Source organism: Amphiprion ocellaris, chromosome 23, assembly GCF_022539595.1.
Source record: "Amphiprion ocellaris isolate individual 3 ecotype Okinawa chromosome 23, ASM2253959v1, whole genome shotgun sequence".
Classification (NCBI taxonomy): domain Eukaryota; kingdom Metazoa; phylum Chordata; class Actinopteri; family Pomacentridae; genus Amphiprion; species Amphiprion ocellaris.
The window spans coordinates 1,975,072-2,002,009 of NC_072788.1; the positions used below are offsets into that span (position 1 = coordinate 1,975,072).

Genomic DNA, 26,938 nt, shown 5'->3' on the forward strand with positions numbered 1-26,938 from the left:
GAGGAGGCAGATCCTGAGCCGGTGTTTTCATCTGGATGAGAGGAGGTGATAGAGGAGATGGACCGTTTGGTATCTGGGTTTATGGATTCTCCTGCTTCTTTTCTTCACATTCCTTACATTTTTTTTCTCCTTTTATGCTTCATTTTTCTGTTTGTAAAAGCACCAAGAAGAGCAGAAATCACCATGTAGCTGTAGTCTAAAAATATCAGCGCTAAGGTCAGTGGTGCGTTCAGGGGCAGGTGGGAAACTCAGGAGGTTGAATGTTGTCGAAGCAGCTTCACTATATTCATAATAATTGAATGATATTCACATCTAATGGTGTAAAACTGCAAATCTGACGTTTTTAAACCAGAAGAAGAGACTTTAATTCAGAAAACCGACGGTCGGATTGAAGAGCAGAACCATTAGAAGTTTTACTGATATATATGGAATCACTTTAGATATTTTTAGAATTGTTTTGGGAAGATTTTTACTCATTTTTTGAAAATATTTACAAGAATTTTTTTGCCAAATTTTGGGGATTTTTTAAAAAATAAAACTTTGAAGGGAAACTTTTAAGGAATTACTGGAATTTTCTTACTGAAAGTTTTGCAAATTTGAGGAATTTTTTTGTTGAATGTTTGGATTTTTTTTAAGACAAGGAAACAATATTTTTTGGTGTCCGTAAATGAGGACAACAGGAGGGTTAATAAGAGGCTTCACCATGTCTTCAGTTCAAGTTTTAATTCTAAAATCACCAGTTAAAGGTTGGAAACATCACATTCTGTAGCTTTAAGTAACATCTCGACTGAAATACACCTTTAGAAAGTTAAAAGTCACAGCAATGTCCACTTATTTATGGTATTTTAACTACAGCCTGAAGAAATGATGGCTTCAGGTTGCTTCACCTGCACATTATTTAACCAGTTTAACACATTGGAACGAGGGATATTATTGCTTATTATTATTGATTAAAGCCAACAAGCTGCAACGTGAAACTGAAGCTGAACTATTGACTGATCATTGTTTTATAACCTTTGATTTGACGTGTCCAGCTGTTTAACCCTGATTGTTTTTTTTCACATGAATGCATCACCCTGGAGAGGGTTTCTTGCAGTTTTTTGTGCGTCTCGGTTTGATGAGGATTAACGTCTTAATCTTGAAAGCCTCTTGTTGTGTCCAAGAACTCCGTGAACAGATTAGCTCAGCGTGTTGTTGCACAAACCTTCGGCTGCCGGCAAGGAAATGCTGCAACACTTTCAGGGGTTTCAGTCCCGCTTCCTTCTGTTTCTGTCTGGTTCTGTTTCAGCTTTCAAAACCTCCCGCAGAGTTCTCAGAACTTTCCAAGGTCTGTGGACTAGATTCACTTAGTGTTTTCTAAGATCGTGGTTGCTGCTAAAATGTCAGAGTAGGAGCAGATTTGAAATATGCTCTGTAAATTATATTGGTGTCAGTGGGCTTCACTTGTAATTAATTGATTGTCTAATTTACCTATATAAGGTAGGAACCTTCGTGGCTAGGTAGGGTTTCCAGCCGGAAGGGGACAAATCAGTTTTTGACCGCTAAACGCCGAACGCGGATGCTGCACGTCGAACGGGAACTTGTGAATGGGAATTTGTGCACTTTGGAGTTTGTGGGAAACCAATAAAGACACTGTGTTCAAGGCAGTTAAAACGAGTTGGACTTTCATTCGTTAGTTCGGTTATTAAGCGTGTCAGTTCCGTTTTTATGGTTCCCGGTTGGAGGCTCTCAGTGGCTTAAAGTATTGGCTTAGCCCCTTTAACACAAGTCAAAAACTGCTTTGAAAAGTTCCACAACGGCTGCTAGGACTTTGTTGTCGCGTTTTGCTGGTGAGGACGGGAGGACAAGGGAGGCTTGGAGGAGACACCTGAGCGGAGCATCACCTGTTTACCTGCGTTCCTGGACCCAGCTGCGGGAGAAGAGGAGAGACGCCGGTGAGGACGCGGAGGAGCTTCACGGAATGATCAGTCTTCTGAAATAGGTATGTGTAGCGCTACCATTTATAATGATGGCCATCTAAAAATAGTGTGTACACGTTATGGTGTAATCCCAATGCATTGGTTGCTGAAGTGGAAAAACATTTTGACTGTGTATTAAGTGAACTGTCGGACTTAAATGGAGGATTGAACGTTGGGTGACGTCAGTGTGTCAGCTGTAGCCGGTAACCTGGATACTGAGGCCGGCTGTAGTGATACACTGAGTGTGTTGGAGAGTGGGTAAAATCTAAGGAAAAAGGTGTGTCTGAAACTGGAATTAATCATGGTGTTGGTGGTGAACATGATAATATTGAACCCAATGACAGTGTCTCTAACGTGGGTAAATATTCAAACAAAAGTTACACAAGTAACAGGTCAAGTACTGCTTCCTCAGTTAAAAAAAAAAAAAAAAAAAATAATAATAATAAAAGCAGCAGCGGAAAGAGCTGCACTTTTGGCCCGAATGGCTGCTTTAAAGGAACGACATGCACTGGAGGAACAGGAGCAGCAAATCAAAAGGAAAAAGGAACAACTTGAGTTGAAGACAGAACTCGCTGCAACAGATGCTAAGTGGGCAGCTTTGCAGGCTTCTGAGGGACAGGGCCGTTCTCAGGCATCAATGGATGGCAGGAACTCTTATTTTGAAAGAGAAAAAAGGAAACTGGTACAAAATGCGCTCAACCCAATGGCAAAGGAGTATGAGCCTGTATCCTGTAAAACACAAGAGCAAAGGGATTGGTCAATGCCACAATTTAAACAACCAGCAATGAAAACAAAACCTTTGGAAACATCAAAAGTTTTACAGCCTGCTACAACAAGTGATTGGGTAATTCAAAACAGGAAGCAAAACATGGATAATCAACATAAGGATCAGTTTTCATCTGGTGATGTTGTCAGTATTATGCACCAACAAAATGAAATAACAGCTGCCTTAGTACACCAACAGCGCTTGCTTTCTCTGCCAGCAACAGAAATTCCAGCATTTGAAGGTGATCCATTCCAGTTCAAAACCTTTGTCAAAGCGTTTGAGCAAGGTGTTGAGGAAAAAGCAAGTAAAGCTGACTGCCTTTACTACCTGAAGCAGTTCACAAAAGGGCAGCCAAAAGAACTGGTGCAACGTTGCCAGCACATGGACCCTGAGCGTGGCTATATTGTGGCTAAAGCTCTTCTCCAAGAACAATTTGGCAACAACTACAAAATTGCCATGGCATATATTAAAAAGGCTTTAGCTTGGCCAACAATAAAATCAGAGGATGCCAAATCATTACAGGCCTATGCTTTGTTCCTACGGCGGTGCTGCAATGCGATGGAGGAGCTTCATCATATGCATGAGTTGGATATGCCAAGTAATATGAAGACCGTTGGTTCTAAGTTGCCATATAAACTTCAGGAAAAATGGAGAGCTGTTGCTCATGACGTTATGGAGGCTCATGATTGGAGAGCTCACTTTGTTGATGTGGTGGTATTTCTGGAGAAGCAAGTGAGGATCCTGACTGATCCAATCTTCCGAGATATTGAAACACATTTACCACAAAATACAGCTATCTCAAGACCTGCTAACAAATTCAAAATGCAGTCAAAGACATTTAAAGGGAAAGAAGGCAGTTTTGCTGCTATGGTGACGTCTGTTCATTCCCTTGAAGAAAAGACAGACACAAACAATACAAAGAAACAGGACCTTTTGTATTGTCATTGCTGTTCACGTGCTCATTCTTTGGAGAAGTGCCAACAATTCCAGCGTAAAAAGCACAGAGAAAAGATCCGACTGTTAAAGGAAAAGGGAATATGTTTTGGGTGTTTAAGAGCTGGACACATAAGTCGAGAATGTGACAAACGCTGGATGTGTGAGGTTTGCAATCAACAGCCTCCTACAGCTCTTCACATCACAAAGCTCAAAGCTGAGCCAAAGCAAACAGGCCAAACACCAGAAGGTAGCCTTTCAACAGCTTCCCAGACATGTGGGCATACAGGGACTGGAATCGCAGCATTCTCAGCATCGTGCCAGTGCAAGTTAAGTCCGCCAAAGGAAATGCAATCATTCAAACATATGCATTTTGGATCCTGGTAGCACGGCTACATTTTGTTCTGAGTAGCTTATGCGGCAATTGAACATTGTTGGAATAAGAACCCATTTTTGTTTGAAAATGATGGGACAAGAAAGGGTTGTTTCCACTTATTCCTTGTTTGGAATCGAGGTTTCAAGTCTTGAAGGAAAGTGCTTTTATCCCTTGCCTGAAGTCTTCACACAGAAGGAGATGCCAGTTTCTCCAGAGGACATTCCCACTGCTGCTGATTTGGAAAGGTGGCCTTATTTGTCAAAGGTTCACATTCCTTCTATAGATGCCAGTGTCGACCTATTGATAGGAACCAATGCTCCCAGGTTATTGGAACCGTGGGAAGTGGTGAATAGCTGTGGAAATGGTCCATATGCTATACGAACACTGTTGGGCTGGGTTGTAATTTTGTTTTCTGAACTGATCTGACAGCGGCTCCTGATATTTTTTGTTCCTCTGTCTGTTGTTCTCTGTTTAGGGAAACCGGCCGCCTTCATGCAAAGAAGTTATTTTCCCCAGAACTGAGCCTCTGGAAATACGGCTCAGTTCAACTTAAACAGAAAATTCTGCTGAGGTCTTAACTCTCTAACTCTGGTTCTGTCTTAGAGAAGCTGTTTGGGTTTCACCTCGTTCTCCATCAGAACTCTGCTTCGGTCCAAAGAGCCTCAGATCTCCGTCAGCCTCAGGTAATCTTTTATTTATCGCTGCGTCCCCTTAAAACACCTTTAAAGTCACTTTAAAGGTTCATTACTGGAGTCAAGTTTAACCACCACACAGGTTCTCTGTTCACGTTTTCCCTGTCTGACGTCAGTGAAATTACAGCACAGGAGCAGCCACCTGATTGGCTGTTGCCTTGGATACCTGTAACCATAAGAGGAAGTGAGAGGGGAGCGTGTGGCTCCGCCTTCACAGAGACCAGAAGAAGAAGAAGAAGAAAGTCACTTCCTGTTTCAGCTTCACAACATTTTCAGACTCAGAAAGAACAGATAAAAAACAGAGTGATGATGAATCGTGAGAGAGTGAAGAGAGAAACGTAGACGGACGGAGAGAGAGAGAGACAGGTGTGTCAGTGATTCAGGTGTGTAAGCTGTAGCCAGATGCGTTAGTGTATCCAGATGTGTATCCAGGTGTGTTAGTGTATCCAAATGTGTATCCAGTAGTGTATCCCGGTGTGTTAGTGTAACCAGGTCTGTAACCAGGTGTCTCAGCTGTGTCCAGGTGTGTAACCAGGTGTGTATCCAGGTGTGTTAGTGCATCCAGGTGTGTATTCAGGAGTGGCAGTGCACCCAGATGTGTATCCAGGTGTGTCTGCTGTATCCAGGTGTGTATCCAGGTGTGTCTCCATGCGTGTCTGCTGTATCCAGGTGTGTTAGTGCATTCAGATGTGTCTGCTGTATCCAGGTCTGTATCCAGGTGTGTATCCAGGTGTGTTTGCTGTATCCAGGTGTGTATTTAGGTGTGTCAGTGTATCCAGGTGTGTATCCAGGTGTGTATCCAGGTGTGTATCCAGGTGTGTATCCAGGTGTGTATCCAGGTGTGTTAGTTTATCCAGGTGTGCATCCAGGCGTGTTAGTTTATCCAGGTGTGTTAGTTTATCCAGGTGTGCATTCAGGCGTGTATCCAGGTGTGTTAGTTTATCCAGGTGTGTATCCAGGTGTGTATCCAGGTGTGTTTGTGTATCCAGGTGTTTCAGCTCTATCATGCTGTTAGCTTTGTTATCTAGTTTAATTTACTAGTTTCTGTTTACCGTAATGTTGTTGTTTATTACAGGTAACTCTGACTAGTTCTGTCATCAGGTTTTGTTTCTAGTTTTCTCCATCTCAACCTGTTTCTAATCCACTTTGTTTTTGTAGTTTTCTGGCTTCTGGTTAGTGCCGACTTGTTAGTTTTCTTGTTTCCAGTTGACTTTGTCTTGTTGTTTATCTGCTGGTTGTCTTTTCTCTTCGGGTCTTTGTATCGCCTATGGTTAATCTTGTTAGTTATCTTAGTAGTTACTCGTTAGCTTAGCACTGCTAGTTAACTGGGTGTGTGATGATATGATGTGAACTGAGGAAGAAGATGGACAGAAGTTAAAGGTGAATTAATTCATCGGCTCTGCTGTTTCAGGACGATGGATGCAGCGATGGAGGTGGAGGAGGAGCAAGTTCCTCGACTGCAGATGGAGAACGACGATAAAACTCCTTCTGAACAAAAGGTAGATGAAGAAGAAGACGAAGCTCTTTGTGGTTCCTCTTCAGCCATGTTTGTGTTTAGTTTGGTGTCAAACAAAAGTGGCTTCATCTTCATCACACTTCGTCATCCAACCTTCATTTTCATCTTATCTTCATCTTAATCTCACCTTCATCTCAGTTTCATCTTCATCTCACCTTCATCTTCATCTCACTTTCATCTTCATCTCACTTTCATCTTCATCTCACCTTCATCTTCATCTCACCTTCATCTCCACCTCATCTTCATCTCACCTCATCTCCATCTCATCTTCATCGCACCTTCATCTCACCTGAATCTTATCTTCATGTCATCTTCATCTTATCTCATCTCACTTTCATCTTGTCTTCATCTCATCTTCATCTCACCTTCATCTTCATCTCACCTTCATCTTCATCTCACCTTCCTCACACCCGTTCTCACCTGTGTTCCTGTTCTGTTCTCACCTGTGATCTGGTTCCATTCTCACCTGTGTTCCTGTTCTGTTCTCACCTGTGATCCGGTTCTGTTCTCACCTGTGATCCGGTTCTGTTCTCACATGTGTTCTGGTTCCGTTCTCACCTATGTTCTGGTTCTGTTCTCACCTGTGATCTGGTTCTGTTCTCACCTGTGTTCCTGTTCTGTTCTCACCTGTGTTCCGGTTCTGTTCTCACCTGTGATCTGGTTCTGTTCTCACCTGTGTTCTGGTTCTGTTCTCACCTGTGATCTGGTTCTGTTCTCACCTGTGTTCCGGTTCTGTTCTCACCTGTGATCTGGTTCTGTTCTCACCTGTGTTCCGGTTCTGTTCTCACCTGTGATCTGGTTCTGTTCTCACCTGTGTTCCTGTTCTATTCTCACCTGTGATCTGGTTCTGTTCTCACCTGTGTTCCTGTTCTATTCTCACCTGTCCCTACAGTATCCGGCGCTCTGTGACTTCCTCCACGCCTCGGTCCACGACAGAGAGAACAGTCCTATGATGAGAGCAGGTGGGACTCAGGTTTCAGAGGTGTGTTCATGGTCCGGAGCTGCTGTCTGACTTCTCCTTCCTCACCTGTGCAGCGCTGTGTGCTCAGGTGTGTAAGCTGTACAGGTTCCAGACTGAAGATCAGCGGTGGCTGCTGGTGAGGGAACAGATGTCCGAGACGCCGCTTTCATTCTCTTTACCCAAACACCTGCTGAGCAAACTCATACAGGAGCACACAGACAGGTAAGTTCTGGATGTCCCACCTTCATATACAGGTGTGATAATCTGAGGATAAACGAGGACAAATGAAGATAAATGAGGATAAATGAAGATAAACGCAGATACATGAGAACAGATTAGGGTAAATGACGATAAATGAAGATAAATAAGGATAAATTAAGAGATGAATGAAGACAAATGAAGAAGATGAGGATAAATGAAGATAAAGATAAATGAGAATAAATGATGATAAATTAGAATAAATGATGATAAATAAGGATAAATGAAGATAAATGAGGGTAAATGAGGATAAATGAAGATAAATGAGAATAAATGACGATAAATAAAGATAAATGAGAATAAATGATGATAAATGAGGATAAATGAAGATAAATGAGGATAAGTGAGGGTAAATGAAGACAATGATGAGATAAACAAGGATACATGATGAGATAAATAATGATAAATGAAGATGAATCAACACCCTGAACACTGTCTCCCTCTGAGGATCATCTGAGCCTAAAATAAAAATGTCTCTTTTTACAATTCACCTAATATAGACAGCTTGATTGAACCAGATTCTGTAAAGAACAAAACAATCTGAGTCATGACATCACTACACTTCCTGACGTGCAGCCAATCAGAGCATAGATCCGTAAATGTGTCTCATCTTTTGGGAATCACGGAACCTTTTCTTTTTCAGGATCCAGGAAGTGAAGGAGCTGGGTGACCTGTCGCCTCACTGGGACGGGCTTCGTCATGATGTCATCAGCCACTGCCACCACCTGATTGGCTGTTACCAGGAGACACTTGCTGAGCTCGACAAACTCTCAGGTGAGACAGATGTCGGCTCTCCAGAGAGGCGTGGCTTCATATTCAGAGTGAAGGGTTAGCTTAGCTTAGCATAAAGACTGGAGACAGAGGGAAACAGCTAGCCTGGGTTAGCTTAGCTTAGCATAAACGCTGGAAACAGAGGGAAACAGCTAGCCTGGGTTAGTTTAGCTTAGCATAAAGATTGGAAACGGAGGGAAACAGCTAGCCTGGGTTAGCTTAGCTTAGCATAAACGCTGGAAACAGAGGGAAACAGCTAGCCTGGCTCTACCGTTAGCATTTGTGGTGAATTATTTCTTTATCTGAATGTGTTGTTTTGTTCATACAAACAGCGTCGTTGTGTTTTAAAGCCAGCGGCAGCAAATCGGACCGACACCTTCAGTTTGTTCCAACCAACCTTCACTCTCAGAGGATGGAGGTCACCGATCCAGACAGCTCAGGTTCTTCACTGCAAAAACTCCAAATCTTACCAAGTCTATTTGTCTTATTTTTAATCAAAATGTCTCATCCCACTTGATTTAAGATAAACTCACTTAACAAGAGACATTTCAACAGATGGAGGGACTTGTTTTAAGACGATGCATGTTAAATATCTTGTTAAGTCAAACAATCTGCAATTTATCTTGTTTTGAGTTGAATTTTACAAGAAAACTCAAAATAAATTTATCCCTCATATTGTCCTGCGGGTTAAATTGACCCGTTTTAAAGTTGTAAAATGTGGGGAAAAAAATATATATTTCCACAGTGAAACTTCTGATGTCCACATTTTCAACATTTTTGGGAAATCTTTGAACATTTTTTGGTGGAAAAAAAGAAATGTTAAATATTTCTTCAGAACATTCACAAAAAAATCTTTTTTTATGTGAATGTTCTTAAAGAAAATATTAGAAGTTTTACTGATATATATGGAATCACTTTAGATATTTTTAGGATTTTTTTGAAGATTTTTACTCATTTTTTGAAAATATTTACAGGCATTTTCTTGCCAAATTAGTCTTTTTTAAATAAAACTTTTAAGGGAAACTTTTAAGGAATTATTGGAATTTTCTTCCTGAAGGTTTTGCAAATTTTCAGAAATTTGGGGGATTTTTTTTGCTGAATTTTTGGATTTTTTTTCAGACAAGGAAACTATTTTTTGGTGCCTGTAAATGAAGACAACAGGAGGGTTAATACATCTCAAATTAGGAGGCTACATGAAAGAAAAAATCTATTTTTGAGTGAAAAACTGCTATTTTATAGCATATCTGGCTTATTTTAAGACGCCTAAGCTTGACAATCCTGGTAAAATAGAGCTTAAAATAAGTTTTCCCAGCTAATTTTAAGATCTCAATATTCTAAATATCATATCTTATTTCTAGGAATCTTACCAAACCATTTTTCACTTGTTCTATTGGTAGCTTTTTTCACTTATTTCAAGGTAGAAGTTCCTTGAAATAATTTTTTTTTCTTGTTTTGAGAGGTGTATTTTTACCAGTGTTCCAGCGGCTTCTTCTCTTATTCACATTTTACTTTTTTTTTTTTTTACAGCTATCAGCTGCATCACTTATCCAAAACCTAAGTGAGAGCAGCTTTATTGGGAGTTCAGCTGTGTTAAAATGCAGTTTATGTGAGCACAGGGAGCAGGAGAGACGCTATCAGAAGCTAACAGATGCTAACTCTTAATTGTTCTGCACCTCCATTTTATAATCAGCTGAAAACACTGACGCATTTCCAGCCTCGACGTCTGCGATCGTTCTAACCAATCACAGCATCTCATCACACCTGTGTCTCTCCTCAGGTGTTTGGTATGACGTCATCACCTTCGGCGCTCCGGCCGATCACCACCAGGCGTTCAAACACGGAGGCCTGTCCAGACTTCTGAGCAAACACACAAACCCCAGGTATCATTTCAGACCCTCCATCCAGCAGCTTTTCCGTCCGTCTCGTCATAATGTGCTCAGTTAATCTCTATAATCTCTGCTCTGTCGGGATTAAAGCCGCTGCATTGTAGGTTTTGTAGATTAGCACGCAAATACGGTGCATTTTATCAGGTTATTTGGATCTGTCAGAATACCCAGCAGAAATAATAATACTACAAAAAGTGTAGGTTTTAGTAAAAGAGGTGTCTGTCTGTTGTAAACTGAATTGATTTCAGCACAGATGTATTGAGGTAAAACCTTTCCAGCATCACTTTAAATCACATTTGGTTTGTTCACATGCAGAAAGCGGTTATTTTGGAGCCCAAATAAATGTGACTAGATTTGGTTCTGATGGCTTTAAGTGATTGTTGATGAAGAAAATAGCACAGCTTTAGCTACAGATACCTTCTCAAGTCATTCCTCCATTCCATTTCCACAGTTATCCACAATTCTTTTATCTTTTGTTGCTTTGATACTGTTTGCCAGACCCCCTCTTACCTATTGTTGTCTGCCAGACTCCTTGATTCAACCACCTTTTGTTCTTTGATTTATTACCCTCTGTTTCTGATTAGCAACCATACAAAAATGAACCACTATTCACGCTTGTATTTACATACGGCCCCTTCCTGACTACCATCCCTTAAAATATGGACTCTGCAAATGTTCTTGGTCAGCTTAACTTCACAGACTCATGCTCTGTGTTGGTAAGCCAATAAACACGTCATTACAGAAAGCTTTGAACGACTATGAGGGAAGTTTCTTCAACAGTGTTCATTATCTGGGCCAGATTTTGGGACACTGCAGGTCAACAGGCTGAAGTTGCATGAATGTTTTTGCTTGATTCATGTCATTTTTTGACACAAACTGAATGAATTCTTCCCCTGCAGCTCCGTGTTTTACTCCCAGGATGAGAGCTCCAGAGCCAGGGAGCTGCTGGCCAGCGTGGCCCAGCTACAGCCTCTGGTCTTCGGGCTCTCCGAGGAACTCCTCTCCGTCTCTCTGGATGTGAACGCCGGCCGGCTGCAGAAGGTCCTGGACAGTCTGATCCAGCAGGTGAGGAGGAAATAAAACTAACATACATTCTACAGATGGGCAGAAATGTGACGCAGCCTTTTCCCACCAGACCCAGCAGTTTGTTCACGCGCTCAAAGACGAGCTGGTGAGGAGCGCCCTGTTGGCCATCCATGACGAGTATACAGCTACCTGCGATAGTAGCCACGCCCACAGCAACGGGCTGATCTGTGAAAACGCAGCAGCCAATCAGGAGGGACTGCCGTCGTCAGGACAACAGGATTCGGAGTACGATGAGGAGGAGTGGGCAAGTTGGAGTTTATATGGTTATGGAGCCTAACTCAGCTGACTTAGGGTGAAGGCAAGGTTCACTTGGACAGGTCGCCAGTCTATCGTATGGCCCAAATTGGATACCATTTAACTGATAATACACATTTCAAATACATTAAAGTTATTAAAATGATTGGCGTTTATATGTTTCGACAGCTGAAGAACTCTGTCTCAATCCGGAGGAATTTTGTTGTAAAACTCCAGTAGGACGCTGTCTGAATTGTAGTGCTGGAAGGTAGGATGTACTGCGGCTCCAAAAGCTCCAAAAGGTGGAGAAAACCTGTTTTCTCTACATACATGTCAGAAAATGTATCATAGATCAGCTGTAGTTCTTGGTTGTTCCACCAGGTGGAGCCTCTTACCATTTAATCCTGTAGAGACCAGAGGAGGCGCCACTCAGACTACAGGAAGTTCTGGCAAGCAGAGAGTATTGTGGGAGTTTAGCTAACAAGGGGCACCATGACAAAGACTTCTGTGGAGGTTGATGACATAAACTAAAGATTGTTCTGAGGTTTGATTTGATCAGTTAAAATAAACTCCTTCATGGACTAGATTCTGAGTCTGAGATCTCTGATATCGGATCAGAGCATTCCTGTCTTCCAGTTTTTATATCGGTGTATTTTTGTAGGACAGAGTGTGGGCAAATGTCGCCAAGGGCCTGAACTGCATCATTGCCATGGTGGACCGACTGGATCGCCCCCAGGAAGTGACATCACCAGAACCGCCGGACACGAACTCTCAGAACATCGGTGACCTTTTTTCTGTTTTTGTTGATTTAAACAGAAGTCTTTCCAAGTCTTATTGGTAATTTGTGTGATGTAGCGTCAAATGTTGGTAAAATATTCCCGTTTTAGCGTCATGATCGGTTTAAACATGTGAGTCCACTTTGAATCCAGACCAACCGAAGCTGTTCCGTCTGCTCCTCCAGCCTCCTCTTCGTCCTCTTCGTGCTGGCAGGAGCAGCTGCTGCCTCTGGTCCTGACTCTCAGAGATTGTGTCCGTGAGGCCGTGAACAAGGCCCGAGCTGCCATGACGTTCGTGGTGCTGCAGGGGGCGCTATCAACCACCGCCAATCAGGGGCCCCCACACGTAGTCCAGAGACGCCACGCCGTTTTCAGCCAGGCAGTGAGGAATCTAAATACCTCTAAACAATGTTCTGTGGGAGTAGTAATCAGATTACATTTGGTGGAAGAATTAGAGGTTATCAATATCATAATATGTAATCAGATTACATTTGATAGAAGACTCAGAGACATAGGGGTTATTAATATTCAAAATATGTAATCAGACTACATGTAGTAAATGACTCAGAGGTGGAAATTAATAATATGTAATGTGTAATCAGATTACATTTGGTGGAAGACTCAGAGAAGTGGGAGTTATTGACATTATAATATGTAATCAGATTACATTTGCTTCTTCTCAGCTCTCAGCGGTTGTGTTTGGATTCATGCTGAAGCTCCATGAAGGTCTGAAGGATCAACAGTTTCTGCTGCAGCTTCACACTGTAGGAATCCTAGTTCAGCTGGAAGGACTGCTGAGCACCTACGGTACCAACACAAACAGACACACAAACAACACAAACAGACACACAAACACCTCTATACTCAGTGTGGTCCACGGGGTCTGTGTCAGGTGACGAGCTGGGGATGCTGGAGGACATGGAGCAGAGCGTCACCGACCTGAGAGGAGCCGCCTTCACCATCACCGAGGCCAAAACACAACAACCAGAGGACCTGCTGCCGACCATCAGAGGAACATGGTGGGCATGCAACGGACACACAACACAGACAGAGAACACACAACAGACACACAACACAGACAAAGAACACACAACACCGACAGCTTCATTGTTCACTCTCCTCCAATCAGGGGCAGGTTTGTCGTCGAGGTTCCGTTGCCCCCGGAGACCTTTGGTTTGTTGCCACGGGAACTAAAAGATGGATGTTTGATACAAGTCGATGCTGTGCTATTCAACATCGGGATCAACCAGCAGCAGAGTCTAGCTGAGAGGTACACACACACACACACACACACACACACACACACACACACACACACACACACACACAAAATGCTAATGTTAGCTGGTCGGGCAAATGTAGCCGCTAACATGTCTTGAACTGAGACAGCTGCTAACGTTAGCTGGTCAAGCTAATGTAGCCGCTGACATTTCTTTAACTGAGACAGCTGCTAACGTTAGCTGGTCAAGCTAATGTAGCCGCTGACATTTCTTTAACTGAGACAGCTGCTAATGTTAGCTGGTCAAGCTATTGTAGCCGCTAATATGTCTTGAACTGAGACAGAGGCTAACTTTAGCTGATCAAGCTAATGTAGCCGCTAACATGTCTTGAACTGAGACAGCTGCTAACGTTAGCTGGTCAAGCTATTGTAGCCGCTAATATGTCTTGAACTGAGACAGAGGCTAACTTTAGCTGGTCAAGCTAATGTAGCTGCTAATATGTCTTGATCTAAGACAGAGGCTAACTTTAGCTGGTCAAGCTATTGTAGCCGCTAATATGTCTTGAACTGAGACAGCTGTTAACGTTAGCTGGTCAAGCTAATGTGGCCGCTAACATGTCTTGAACTGAGACAGAGGCTAACTTTAGCTGGTCAAGCTAATGTAGCCGCTAGCATGTCTTGAACTGAGACAGCTGCTAACGTTAGCTTGTCAAGCTAATGTAGCCGCTGACATGTCTTGAACTGAGAAAGCCACTAATGTAGTTGCTAACATGTCTCGAACTGAGACAGCTGCTGACATTAGCCGGTCAGGCTAATGTAGCCGCTAACATGTCTTGAACTGAGACAGCTGCCAACGTTAGCTGGTCAAGCTAATACAGCTGCTAACATGTTAGCTGGTCAAGCTAATGTAGCCGCTAACATGTCTTGAACTGAGACAGCTGCTAACTTTAGCCGGTCAAGCTAATGTAGCCGCTGACATGTCTTGAACTGAGACAGCTGCTAATGTTAGCTGGTCAAGCTAATACACCTGCTAACGCTAGCTGGTCAAACTAACCTTAAAACCTCAAAATCCTTAAACAAGCTTTAATATTCAGAACTTTCAGAAGATTTTCTTGATCGTCCTCATTAGAGTTTACAGACTGTTATTATATTTGTATTTTGCAGATTTAACCTGTTGAACTGTGAAACTTGTTTTACAGTGGTTTGTTGTTGCAGGTTTGGAGATGTTTCCCTCCAGGACAGACTGAACCATCAGAGCTCTGAACGTCTCAAAGCGTATTGTTCCTCTCTGATGGACCGACTGCCGAACATCGGTAACTCTGTTCTGTGTTTCGTACGTTCATCACCTTAAATACGAAGTTTAGAATGAATCAGGGGGAATTGAAGCAGCTTGTTTCCTCTCAGACGGCGTCCAGTCGCTGCCAGACCTGCTGTCATCTCTGGATTCGAGTCTGGAGGCCAGGAGGAGGAAGAACGTGGAGGTTCTGTGGATCGCTGCCACGGTGAGAAACCAAACATCCAGCTCTACAACCTCAGACCTCAGGAAGAAAACCCTCCAGGGGGCCGACAGCTGAGCAGGTGTGTTTGTTTGTCGTGTCCAGGTGTGTCGGCAGGTGAACGGCGTGAGACTGACCAGCTGTAAGAGTGCTAAGGATCGGACGGCGATGTCGGTGACACTGGAACAATGTTTGCTGCTGCAGCAGAGACACAAACTGAGCCAGCAGAGCTTCAGCTCAGCGCTGGACAGCATGAGGAGGTCAGTGGAGGACCCAAGAAGATGTCCTTCCTGTTGTCTCCTTTGTGTCCTCCTTTGGTTTCCTTCATCTCCTATTCCTTCTCTTCTTCATGTCTTTCGCCTCCTTTGCTTCCTCTCCTGTTTGGTTTCCTTCATCTTCTTCATCTCCATCTTCTCTCCTTCATCTTTTATCTTCTTCATGTCATTCATCTTTCTTTGTTTCGTCTCCTTTGTTTCCGTCCCTCTTCTGGTTTCTTTTGTCTCCGTCTTCACTCCTTCATTCTTTCTTTTCTTCATATCTTTCTTCGTTGCCTCTCCTGTTTGGTTTCCTTTACCTTCTTGATCTACATCTTCTCTCCTTCATCTTTTCTCCTCTTCATGTCTTTCATCTTTCTTCATTTCCTCTCCCGTTTCCGTCCCTCTTCTGGTTTACCTCGTCTCCGTCTTCACTCCATCTTTTCTCTTCTTCATGTCTTTCACCTCCTTCATTTCCTCTCCTGTTTCTGTCCTTTGGTTTCCTTCATCAGTGTCTTCACTCCATCTTTTCTCTTCTTCAAGACATGAGTCTTTCGCCTCCTTTATTTCCATCCCTCTTCTGGTTTCCTGTTTCTCCATCTTCTCTCCTTCTTCTTTTATCTTCTTCATGTCTTTCACCTCCTTTATTTCCACTTCTGTTTGGTTTCCTTCATCTTCTTTGTCTCTGTCTTCAGTCCTTTAGTCTTTCTCTTCTTCATGTCTTTCATCTTTCTTCATTTGCTCTCCTGTTTTGTTTCCTTCGTCTTCTTCGTCTCCACCTCCCTTCCTTCTTCTATCTTCTTCATGTCTTTTGCCTCCTTTGTTTATGCCCCTCTTCTGATTTCCTTCGTCTTTTTATGCTGCACATTTCCTCTTTAATCTTTTTTTCTTTTTCTTCCACTTCCTGCCATCACTTTCCTTCCTCTTCACGTCTTTCTGTCCCCGACACCAACCCTCCCTCCAGGTCCCGGGTGTCCTGGGGGCAGATGCTGGGCTGTTACGCCCAGCCAGGGCTCACTGTCTCTGGGTTGGACACAGAGTGGCGGCCCCCGGGTCTCCGGAGCTTGTGGCCCCTGCAGTGTTTGGCCCCCAAGGCTCCCAGGTGGCACCTTTACCCAGTGGCCTTCCTCCTGGTGACCTCCCACCTCCTGGTCCTCTGGCTCATCCTCAGCCTGGTGATACTGCTGGCCAAATACCAGTAACCGGCTCAGACTGGGAACACTGGGAACCACCATGTTAGCTGTCTTTACTGGCCGAGCTCGGTCTTTGTGTCCCGTCAGGTTTGTTCTAACCTGAAGAGACCTTGGTGAAATGGGGAAAATGTGGATCAAATGTTGTTTTTTGTCCAAAGATATTCAGTTACCATCAGAGAGGAGGAAAGAAACCAGGAAATAGTCACTTTGAAGAAGCTGCAATCACAGAGTTTAGACTCATTGATTATCAGAATAGATGATAACTAGTGATGGATTGATTAGATCAGGGGTGTCAAACTGATTTTAGTTCAGGTTCCACATTCAGCCCAATCTGATCTCCAGTGGGCCGGACCAGTAAAATCACAGCATAATAACCTATAAATAACCACAACCCCTAATTTTTGCTTTGTTTTAGTGCAAAAATTTTCACATTTAGGAATTATCCTTTTACAAAACATTATGAACAACCTGAAATTTGAAAAGTAAGTTCAATTCAGCAGCATTCAGCCTCACTTTATCATTTTCACATTACAACTTCCAGATCAGAGTGTCGACAAAAAGAACATAACATTTAGTCACAGCTATCTGGAACTGAATGACAAAATATTTTTACTTTATGGTCAAAACAACAAAAGTGAGACAAAAAAAGACAAAAAACCAACAAAAACAAGACAAAATCTTACAAAAATGAGACACAAAATGATAAAAGAACAATGAGCAATCTTTACTTTATGATCACAACAACTTGTCTTGATCTAGAAATTATTTTAAATTTATAGTTTTACAAATTTACTATCTGCAGTTAATGTCTTCTCTGGAATTTTTACACTTTGAGGACCGGATTGGACCCTCTGGAGGGCCGCTTTTGGCCCACGGGCCTCATGTTGGACACCCCTGGATTAGGGTCTGTGTTCACTGCTGAAAAAACGACAAAAATGAGACACAAAATGACAAAAGCAAGACACAAAATGACAAAAGTGAGACAAAATTACAAAAATGAGACAAAATGACAATCGAGACACAAAATGACAAAAGTGAGACAAATTACAAAAATGAGACACAAAATGACAAAAATGAGACACAAAACGACAAAAGGGAGAAAGAAAATGACAAAAAGGAAACAAAACAACAAAAATAAGACAGAAAATGACAAAAAGGAGACACAAAACGACTAAAATGAGACCCAAAACTGCTGGTCTCTGCTGCCCCCCTGTGGTCAGGTATAACAGGTGTAACTCCGTGTTCTTCGATGTTGACCTCTCCGGGCGTCTCGTCAGTGTGGAGTGAACAGAGCAGGATATCGGGCTTCACTGCTGGTTGTTGTGTGTTTGTGTTGTTGTGTATTTGTGTTTGTCTGGCTGAATGTCGCAGGAATGGCTGCAGGCTGGACAATGTGCAGAAGAACGTGGGCAGCAGGAAGTTTGCCTTCAGCAGCGTCCAGCTCCTCACCTTCCCCAGACTCTACAGACCTCCAGACGGCAGCTTCGGATAGTATCTGAACATCTTCACATGTAAACCTTCAACTACAAACATGTCTCTGCAATAAATCAACACTTTTGCTGGATTGTTTCAGTCAAATCAGACCAGCTGGATTGTGATTCAAAGTTTTACCTTCATGCTATGAATATTTTCAGTTACAGACCTTTAAAATAAGTTTTTAATGGACTTTTCCCATCAATTCTGAGCCTCATAAGTATACCAGATAGACACGACATTTAAAACACATTTAAATTCTGTTAAAAACTGCAACCAGATCAGTTTTACATCCACTCCAGGTGTCACAATCCAAATACTAAATCTACTTTTTGTATATTTTCTGTATGACTGACTTTCAGCATCAATATTATGGGATGTATCATAGTTTGAACACTAAAACTGCAGCAGTTTAACCCTTGTGTCGTCCTGTGGGTCAATTTTGACCCAGTTTAAAGTTGAAAATGTGGAGAAAAACGAGATAATTTTCACAGTGGAAATTCTGATGTCCACATTTTCAATATTTTGGGGAAATCTTTGAACATTTTTGGGTGTAAAAAAAGAAATAAAAATGTTTCTTAAGAACATTCACATAAAAATCAACCAAAATCCAGTGAATTTTGCTGGATTTTGGTTGATTTTTATGTGAATGTTCTTAAAGAAAATAACAGAAGTTTTACTGATATATATATGTAATCACTTTAGAAATTTTTAGGATTTTTTTGGAAGATTTTCACTCATTTTTGAAAATATTTACCAGAATATTCTTGCCAAATTTGAGGGATTTTTTAAAAAAAATAAAACTTTTAAGGGAAACTTTTAAGGAATTATTGGAATTTTCTTCCTGAAGGTTTTGCAAATTTTCAGAAATTTGGGAAATTTTTTTGCTGAAGTTTTGTATTTTTTCCAGACAAGGAAACAATATTTTTTGGTGCCCGTAAATGAGGACAACAGGAGGGTTAAAGTCTATGACAGAGAGTCAAATTTCTACTGAGTAGAAGCATAAAGTGAGTTTAATTAGAAACCTGGAGGGTTTAAATGGTCACATTAGACCTGATTGCAGATCCAATGCTGATAGAAACCAGGTGAGTAAAGGTCTCCAACAGTAACAGATTGTATTTAACTGAGAAAACCAGAACACAGAATAATTCAGACACTGTGCAGTGACAGTAATGGATGAACCAAACTCTTCAGACTTAACACAGGGTTAGTTAGCTAGCTAGTGCTTCAGCAAGCTAATATAGCATAGAATTATTCATTTAACGTAGGTTCAGATAGCTTGCTAGTGCTTCAGGAAGGTAATATAGTACAGTGTTAACCCAAAACCTAGCGTTATTAGTTCAACATATATTCCACCAAGTAGCTAGGCAGCCAGTGCTACAACAAGCTAATGTAGCATAGCACTGCTACGATACCATAGAGTCAGATAGTTAGCCCTTTAGCCACATGATAATACATTTATACTGCTGGTTGGCTTTATTAGATTAACTTCAATTTAATTCAATAATAAAAGTCATTCATGAATGTTAAAGAATATCAATCTATAAATAATCTGAACTACAGCACTGATGGTCTTCCTTCAAAATATAATAGAAAAATGATTTGATGATTGATTAGATTTAAGATGAAAACCTCCATCTCAACGGTATAACTCAATATTCCTGTTAAAAACACAGAGGCTGGTTTTAGCAAAATGTTACATCATTAAAAACACTTTTGCTGGTTTCCTCCCACCAGTATAAAATATAACACCATTAATAGGAACAATTGAATAAAGAGTAATGGTCAGAATTATATAGTTTTATTTGGTATTTAAATTAATTTAAATTACCTTGTATAGTTGGAGGTAATAAATGAGACAATGTGCGGATTTGTGTAGTTTTTATTCAGACAAACCTGCTGGACAGAGCGGAACATGATGAGGCTTTTATTGTGAAAACAGTGAGCGGATGTGACGACGTCCTGTGCGGCAGCTTGACGGACCGAGGCCCGTTGAAAACACCGCAGCTGAGCTTAACCTGCTGCCGCCGCTGCTGCCTTCACCTCCGAATACAAAAACAACCGCCACCCGCTCTCTTCACCGAACCGAGGACCCACCGAAGGCTGCTTCACCTCGGCGGTTTGAAGCCCCGTCGTCCGTTGAGTGCTCGGCAGTGTCCCGGTCCTGCTTCTCCGCCGTGTTTGTGTTTGTTAGCGGCTGGAAATGGAGGCGGCTAGCGGGCTGCTAGGTAGCCTGATAGCGGCGGAGGGGAGCGGCTGAACGGAGCAGACGAGACACGGAATTGAGAACGCCCAGCCGTTAAAGAGCTCCTGGTCGGCCGGCTGGTTAGCATGGTGGAGTAGCAAAGGCCGTAGAACCTACGGACGGCTCGCTCTAACCATGGCCCCGGGCTCGCTGGTGGCGGCCTGCCGCAGCCTGGCCCTCTCGACGTGGCTGCTGTCCTTCTGCTTCGTCCACCTGCTGTGCCTGGACTTCACCGTGGCCGAGCGGGAGGAGTGGTACACGGCCTTCGTCAACATCACCTACGTGGACCCGGCCACCTCGGAGCTGCGCACCGAGAAGACGGAGTGCGGCCGCTACGGGGAGCACTCCCCGAAGCGGGACGCCAAGGGGGTACTGGTCCTGCCCGCGGCCCCGCTGGACCGCCAGGCCTGCGACCCCAACACCCGATTCCTGCCGCCCGCCCAGGCCTCGCCCTGGATCGCGCTGATCGCCTCGGGAAACTGCACCTACAAGGACAAGATCCGCCACGCTGCGGCCCTCAACGCCTCGGCGGTGGTCATCTTCAACGTGGGCTCCGCCAACGCCAACGACACCATCACGATGCCGCATACAGGTACGACCGAGCACCCGGTGTTTAAACCCCGGTGTTTACTGGAGAGCCGCGCCGTTAGACGGTTAGCTGTGTTTCATTAGAATTAACGGAATGTGACAGTTATGTAAAAAATCAGATCCAGGTCTGTGGTTCTGTGTATCATTGGTTTGGAAATCTGTGGTTCTGGGGTCTGTGGTTCTGGGAGTCTTTTGTTAAGGAGTCTGTGGTTAAAAAGTCTGGTTCTTGGTGTCATTGGTTCTGGGATCCATGGTTCTAAGGGGTCTGTGGTTCTTGGGGTCTGTGGTTAAGGAGTCTGTTGTTCTAATGGTCTGTGGTTAAGGAGTCTGTGGTTCTGGGTGTCATCTGTTAAGGAGTTTGCGGTTCTGGAGTCTGTGGTTTTTGGGGTCATTGGTTAAGGAGTCTATGGTTCTGAGGGTCTGTGGTTAAGAGGTCTGTGGTTCTAATGGTCTGTGCATGTCTTTTGTTAAGGAGTCTGTGGTTAAAAAGTCTGGTTCTTGGTGTCATTGGTTCTGGGATCCATGGTTCTAAGGGGTCTGTGGTTCTTGGGGTCTGTGGTTAAGGAGTCCGTGGTTCTGGGTGTCATTGATTCTGAGGGTCTATGGTTTTGAGGGTCTGTGGTTCTTGGGGTATTTGGTTAAGGAGTCTATGGTCCTGAGGGTCTGCGGTTCTGCTCAGTTATCCAGTATTGATTTGTTTATTTCCTTTATATTTAAATTAAATGTGGTAACTTTCAATTTCAACAGTTGATGTTACATCACCATAAACAAACTGGTCATTGTTACAAAGTGAGCTGGTTAAAATGGTTCAAAACAAGTTTAAAAAAAGTGGTTAAAACAGATGAAAAAGGTTAAAATGGTTAAAATCCAGAGTAAATGTGAACAATGTTGACTCAGTAAAGGACTCTAAACATGACAGACCAGTTGGTTCCACTGACTGTGAACTGTTTGCAGAAAACTGTGAAAAAGACGACTCTAATAAAATGTGTTATTTCTGACCAACAAAGCAAAAAAAAAAAAAAAAACCCTCACTGGATGTTACCTGCAGTAACTTCAGTTTATCTAATTAAGTTTGACCTGAAAATCTTCCTAGTCTGAAGGTAAAACTACATGTTTTCATTAATAAACTGAAGTTTATTAGAGGAGGAAGTAGAGGAAGGATCAGCTGATTCTGATTATATAAGAATAGTTAGAAAATATAAAGAGTTGCAAAAAAAAAAAAGAATAGTTAGAAAATGAATCGATGGAACAAACGCTGATTAAATGTTCTGACCCAGAGTGATGTTTAAATAAAGGTTTGTGTTCAGGGTTGTGATTGTGTAACTGAGGACAGAAGTGTGATTGTTGATCACAGAGATATTGATCACCTGATTATTTTTAGAGGCTGATTGATTGTTTGGGGGTTGGTGTGAGTTCAGAGCCGAGGGTTTGTTCAACCTGCGAACAAACTGCAGATAGATTAGCTTCTGCTATGTTAGCTTTTAATTATTTAGCTTCTGCTATGTTTGCTTCTAATTATTTAGCTTCTGCTATATTAGCTTCTGATGTTTTAGCTTCTGCTCTATTAGCTTCTGATGTTTTAGCTTCCAAGGAAGCTCTTTGTTTGTATGAAATGAGAAGTAGTGTTTCCTTAATTCACAGAAATCAGAGTATTTTTTAGTTTTTTCTGACCAACACGGATGTCTTTTAAGGCTTTTCCTCCTCAGTTTGGCTGTAAATAATCAGCAGCTGGTTGTGAAAACATCTGTCTGTGTGTCACTGTGAACTTGTTCTGACAGGAAGAAACATTCCAGCTGCTGGAGAAGAATTCACTGCAGGTTTATTATTATTATTATTTACTTTAGGATTATTATTTACTTTAGGTTTGTTCTTTAGTGCAGGTTTGTTTACTGCACTTCTTTTGTGTTAAATGTGGAGGTGAAACTGCGAACAAACCTTTTCTGGAAGTGTTTTCTGTCTCTTTGAGGTAACAAGAGGACGTTTGTTGGAATCAGTCACAAGGAGAAACCTCAGATCAGACACCAACACATCCTGCTCATGTTGTGTTTGTTGTGTTTATTGTGTGTGTTGTGTGTTTTTTTTGGTTTAGTTCTGAGGTGGGGCTTTGATCCTGGAGCAGCACCCTGAATCATTCAACATCTGAGTCTTCAAAACCTCATTATTAGCTGAATTATTAACCTAAATGTGCCCAATTATGACCGATTTCTTCCTTTTAAACTCTACAAGTAGTTGCAGTAATAATTTTATGTACATTCAAAGACCTTTACATCGACTCTGCGGTGCGTTTTTACAAACTTCTAGTGAACTTTTCTTTAACCCTCGTGTCGTCCTGCGGGTCAAAATTGATCCGTTTTAAAGTTTGAAAATGTGGAAAAAAACACAGTGAAACTTCTGATGTCCACATTTTCAATATTTTTGGGAAATCTTTGAACATTTTTTGGTGGAAAAAAGAAACGTTAAAAATGTTTGAGATTTTTTTGTGAATGTTCTCAAAGAAAGTATTAGAAGTTTTCCTGATATAGATGTAATCACTGTACATATTTTTTAGGATTTTTACTCATTTTTTGAAAATATTTACTAGAATTTTCTTGTCAAATTTGGGGGATTTTCTTTAAAATAAAACTTTTAAGGCAAACTTTTAAGGATTTATTGGAATTTTCTTCCTGAAGGTTTTGCAAATTTTCAGAGATTTGGGGAATTTTTTTTGCTGAATTTTAGGGTTTTTTTCAGACAAGGAAAGAATATTTTTTGGTGCCCGTAAATGAGGACAGCAGGAGGGTTAAAGGAAAACGTGTAAATGTGGATATAAAGTAGTGAAACCTCAGGAGTTTAAATGGAGCTGAGAGAAATGTTGATAAATGTCAGAATTAGTGTTTTTATGTGCAAAGTTCAGACTTTGAGGACAAAAAAAATCTCTGGTACAAGGAGCAAGGTCTTAGATCTGCAGTATTACTAAAATAATAATAATAATTTCCACTTGTTGGCTTGTGTTCAAACTTCTCCTCGCTGACATTATCTCGGTGAATCCAGGCATCGTCCACCATGCCGGCGTTTTCAGGGTATTTTTAGCGGCCGCCTGGTGGGTCGAAGCTGGTCGCCATGGTGACGGGGGGTCTGATTGCCATGGTGATGGGATTTGTTAGTCGTTTACTGGATCAATAAATGGGGTTCGATGGTGTTTGATTCCAGTTCAGGACAGATTTGTTCTAAAGGGTTAGAAAAAAAAACATTTCTGCCTCATAAAGTATTAGAGCAGGGGTGTCAAACATGCGACCCGCGGGCCAAAAGTGGCCCTCCAGAGGGTCCAATCCGGCCCCCAACGTGTAAAAATTCCAGAGAAGACATTAACTGCAGATTGTAAATTAGTAAAACTATAGGTTTAAAATAATTTCTAGACCATGACAAGTTGTTTTGACCATGAAGTAAAATACTACATTGTTCTTTTGTCGTTTTGTGTCTCGTTTTTGTAATATTTTGTCTCGTTTTTGTATTATTTTGTCTTGTTTTTGTTTTTTGTCTATTTTCTTGTCATTTTGTTTCTGCTTTTGTCATTTTCCATCTTGTTTTTGTCGCTTGTCCATTTTTTTGTCACTGTAACTATTTTGTCTAAGTTTTTCAGTTTTTTTTTGTATTGTTTCGTGTAGTTTCTCATTTTTTTGTCGTTTTTTTCTTGTTTTTGTCATTTTGTGTGTCGTTTTTGTAATATTTCGTCTTGTTTTTTGTCCTTTTTTGTCTGACTTTTGTCATTTGTCTCGTTTTTGTCTTTTGTGTTTCCTTTTTGTCTTACTTGTGTTTTTTGTCTTATTTTTATCATTTTGTGTTTTGCTTTTTTCATTGTTTTGTGTGTTGTTTTGGTCCTTTTGTGGTTTTTTTTGTCTTGCTTGTGTTTGTCTATTTTTTGTCATTTTGTTTCTTTCTTTTGTCATTTTGTGTTTTATTTTTGAAATATTTTGTCTTGGTTTTTTGTCTTTTTCTGTCTGACTTTTGTTGTTTTTCTTATGTATTTGTCATTTTTTTCTTGTTTTTGTCATTTTGTGTCTCGTTTTTGTAATATTTTGTCTTGTTTTTTGTCTTTTTTGTCATTTGTAATGTTTTTGTCATTTTGTGTTTTGCTTTTTTCATTTTGTGTCGTTTTAGTCCTTTTGTGGTTTTTTTTTTGCCTTGCTTCTGGTGTTATTTTTTTGTCTTTTTATTTCTTGCTTTTGTTGTTTCTTTTCTTGCTTTTGTCATTTTGTATCTCGTTGGTGTCATTTGTTCATGTTTTTGTCATTTTTTTGTTTTGTTTCATGTAGTTTGTCTCATGTTTTTGTCGTTTTTTTTCTTGCTTTTGTCATTTTGTCTTGTTTGTGTCGTTTTGTGTGTCATTTTTGTAATATTTTGTCTTGTTTTTGTTGGGGTTTTTTTTGTCCTTTTTTTGTCTGACTTGTTGTTTTGACCATAAAGTAAACTCTTATATGGTTCAGTTCCAGATAGCTGCGACTAAATGTTTTGTGTCTTTGTAGATATTCTTGGTTTTTTCTTGTGGTTTTCTGATAAATTCGTCCAGTTTGATGATGAATTCTCTCCTCCAGGTGCCAGCGAGGTGGTCGCCATCATGATCCCCGAACCCAAAGGTCGTGAGGTGGCGTCGCTGCTGGAGCGCAACGTGACGGTCACCATGACGATCACCATCGGCACCAGGAACCTGCAGAAGTACGTGAGCCGGACGTCGGTGGTGTTCGTGTCCATCTCCTTCATCGTGCTGATGATCATCTCGCTGGCCTGGCTCGTCTTCTACTACATCCAGAGGTTCCGCTACGCCAACGCACGAGACCGCAACCAGGTAGGAAGGATTAGCAGGAAGCCAACCGATAGAAACGTTTATCAGGACAGTTAGGAAACCACATCTCTTTGGTTTAGAGCTGAACATCTCATTGGTTTGGAGGAAACCAAAGAGATGTTCAGCTTCCTCTGAGGAGCTTTAATAACAGTTTACCCTCTATCCGTCTTCAGCGTCGTCTTGGTGATGCAGCGAAAAAGGCCATCAGCAAACTGCAGGTTCGAACCATCAGGAAGGGCGACCAGGAGACCGAGTCCGACTTTGACAACTGTGCTGTCTGCATCGAAGGCTACAAGGCCAACGACGTGGTCCGGATCCTGCCCTGCAGGTAAGATTACTTTAGATTAGATGTTCATCATCACTAAGCATTCGTAGATAACGAAACTGGTCTGCTCTGCTGGGTAAACTCCCAGAATCCCTCAGCACCTTCCTCACTTTCAGCTCTAGAAGTTACCATCTGCACACCTCCAAGTGGTTGCTTTTGAATGTTCCCGGGACTCTAACAGACTTTGTAAAAACGCGTTCTCCCATCATTCATCATGGAACAATCTTCAAAACTCTTAAACTAGAAACATTCATATCCATTAATGAGTTTAAGTATATCATAAAGAATGCAGTGAAGGAGGAATATCAATGTTTTTCTTAATAGGTCACTGTCCTAAACAGCAGTCAATCTGTTTTATTGTTTATTTGTGTATCATGCATCTGTTTTATGTAACTTTTAAATGTTGTGTTGCTGCTACCTTGGGCAAAAAAAGAGATCTCTAATCTCAATGGGACTTTCTGGTTCAATAAAGGTAAATAGTAAAATTTAAAAAAAAAAAAGACATACAGTATGGCAGTGAAATGCAGTGATTTTCCACCAGGATTTATAAATACAAAATTTTAAAATTTGTAAAAATATAAAATACTGGGTGCCCCTATAGCTCAATGGGTTAACAGGGTTTCTGCAGGGCATTAAAAAGCATTAATAGTCATTAAGTTGATTTTGTGAAAATTAAGGCCTTAAATGGTATTAAAAATCATTCAATTTAATTCTCAGTGGCATTAAAAATTCTTTTTGCAGTTTTCAAGAAAAATATTTGACAATAATATTGTAATTATGGACTGCGTTTCGTCAGATATGTGCATCTGCGTAAACATGCTGAAGCATTGCAATAATTGTTCCGGCCGGTCGGGTACAATTGCCAAAAACTGCATGTTTGGAAAATGGCCGGCAGACTGGACCAGGAGGAGAACTGGGAAATGAGGAAATGCAAATTCCAGGAAAAATGTCTAGAAAGCATGGAATTCAGAGAATGACTACATCCCATGGGTGGTCAGGGGTGGTTTCCAGATTCAGAAATAGTGAAATGTAGGGACAGTTTTCATATAAAAATCATCTTTTACAAAAAAATAAACCCATGTAATTTGTTGAGTCCATGGTCGTGGCATTAAA

At 41.5% G+C, this 26,938-nt stretch overlaps 2 protein-coding genes across 9 annotated transcripts in view; both read left to right on the top strand.

The window, feature by feature from the left end:
- On the top strand, positions 1-19,927 carry LOC111588620 (type II inositol 3,4-bisphosphate 4-phosphatase-like). 8 transcript variants are annotated; one of them, XM_055007948.1, is made up of 20 exons: positions 1-1,981; positions 4,637-4,716; positions 6,137-6,224; positions 7,134-7,203; positions 7,277-7,424; positions 8,104-8,234; positions 8,564-8,671; positions 10,009-10,111; positions 11,017-11,182; positions 11,253-11,447; positions 12,099-12,219; positions 12,399-12,595; positions 12,897-13,020; positions 13,106-13,232; positions 13,343-13,483; positions 14,648-14,745; positions 14,837-14,934; positions 15,034-15,188; positions 17,747-17,886; positions 19,791-19,927. In XM_055007948.1, the coding sequence occupies exons 3-19, from the start codon at positions 6,141-6,143 to the stop codon at positions 17,865-17,867; spliced, it is 2,187 nt and encodes a 728-aa protein (XP_054863923.1). In that variant the 5' UTR covers positions 1-1,981; positions 4,637-4,716; positions 6,137-6,140; the 3' UTR covers positions 17,868-17,886; positions 19,791-19,927. The 8 variants fall into 8 exon arrangements, with proteins under 8 accessions (XP_054863923.1, XP_054863920.1, XP_054863921.1 ...); XM_055007945.1 differs by lacking the exon at positions 19,791-19,927 and having other exon boundaries at positions 8,582-8,671; positions 16,147-17,953; XM_023299075.3 differs by lacking the exon at positions 19,791-19,927 and having other exon boundaries at positions 2-1,981; positions 16,147-17,953.
- The window catches only part of rnf150b (ring finger protein 150b), a 14,858-nt gene continuing 7,770 nt past the window's right edge, over positions 19,851-26,938 (top strand). Inside the window, exons 1-3 of the mRNA XM_023299070.3 lie at positions 19,851-20,685; positions 25,253-25,503; positions 25,674-25,828. Of these exons, the coding sequence (XP_023154838.1) occupies positions 20,229-20,685; positions 25,253-25,503; positions 25,674-25,828 (863 nt within the window). The 5' untranslated portion in view covers positions 19,851-20,228. The remainder of the gene's footprint in view (positions 20,686-25,252; positions 25,504-25,673; positions 25,829-26,938) is intronic.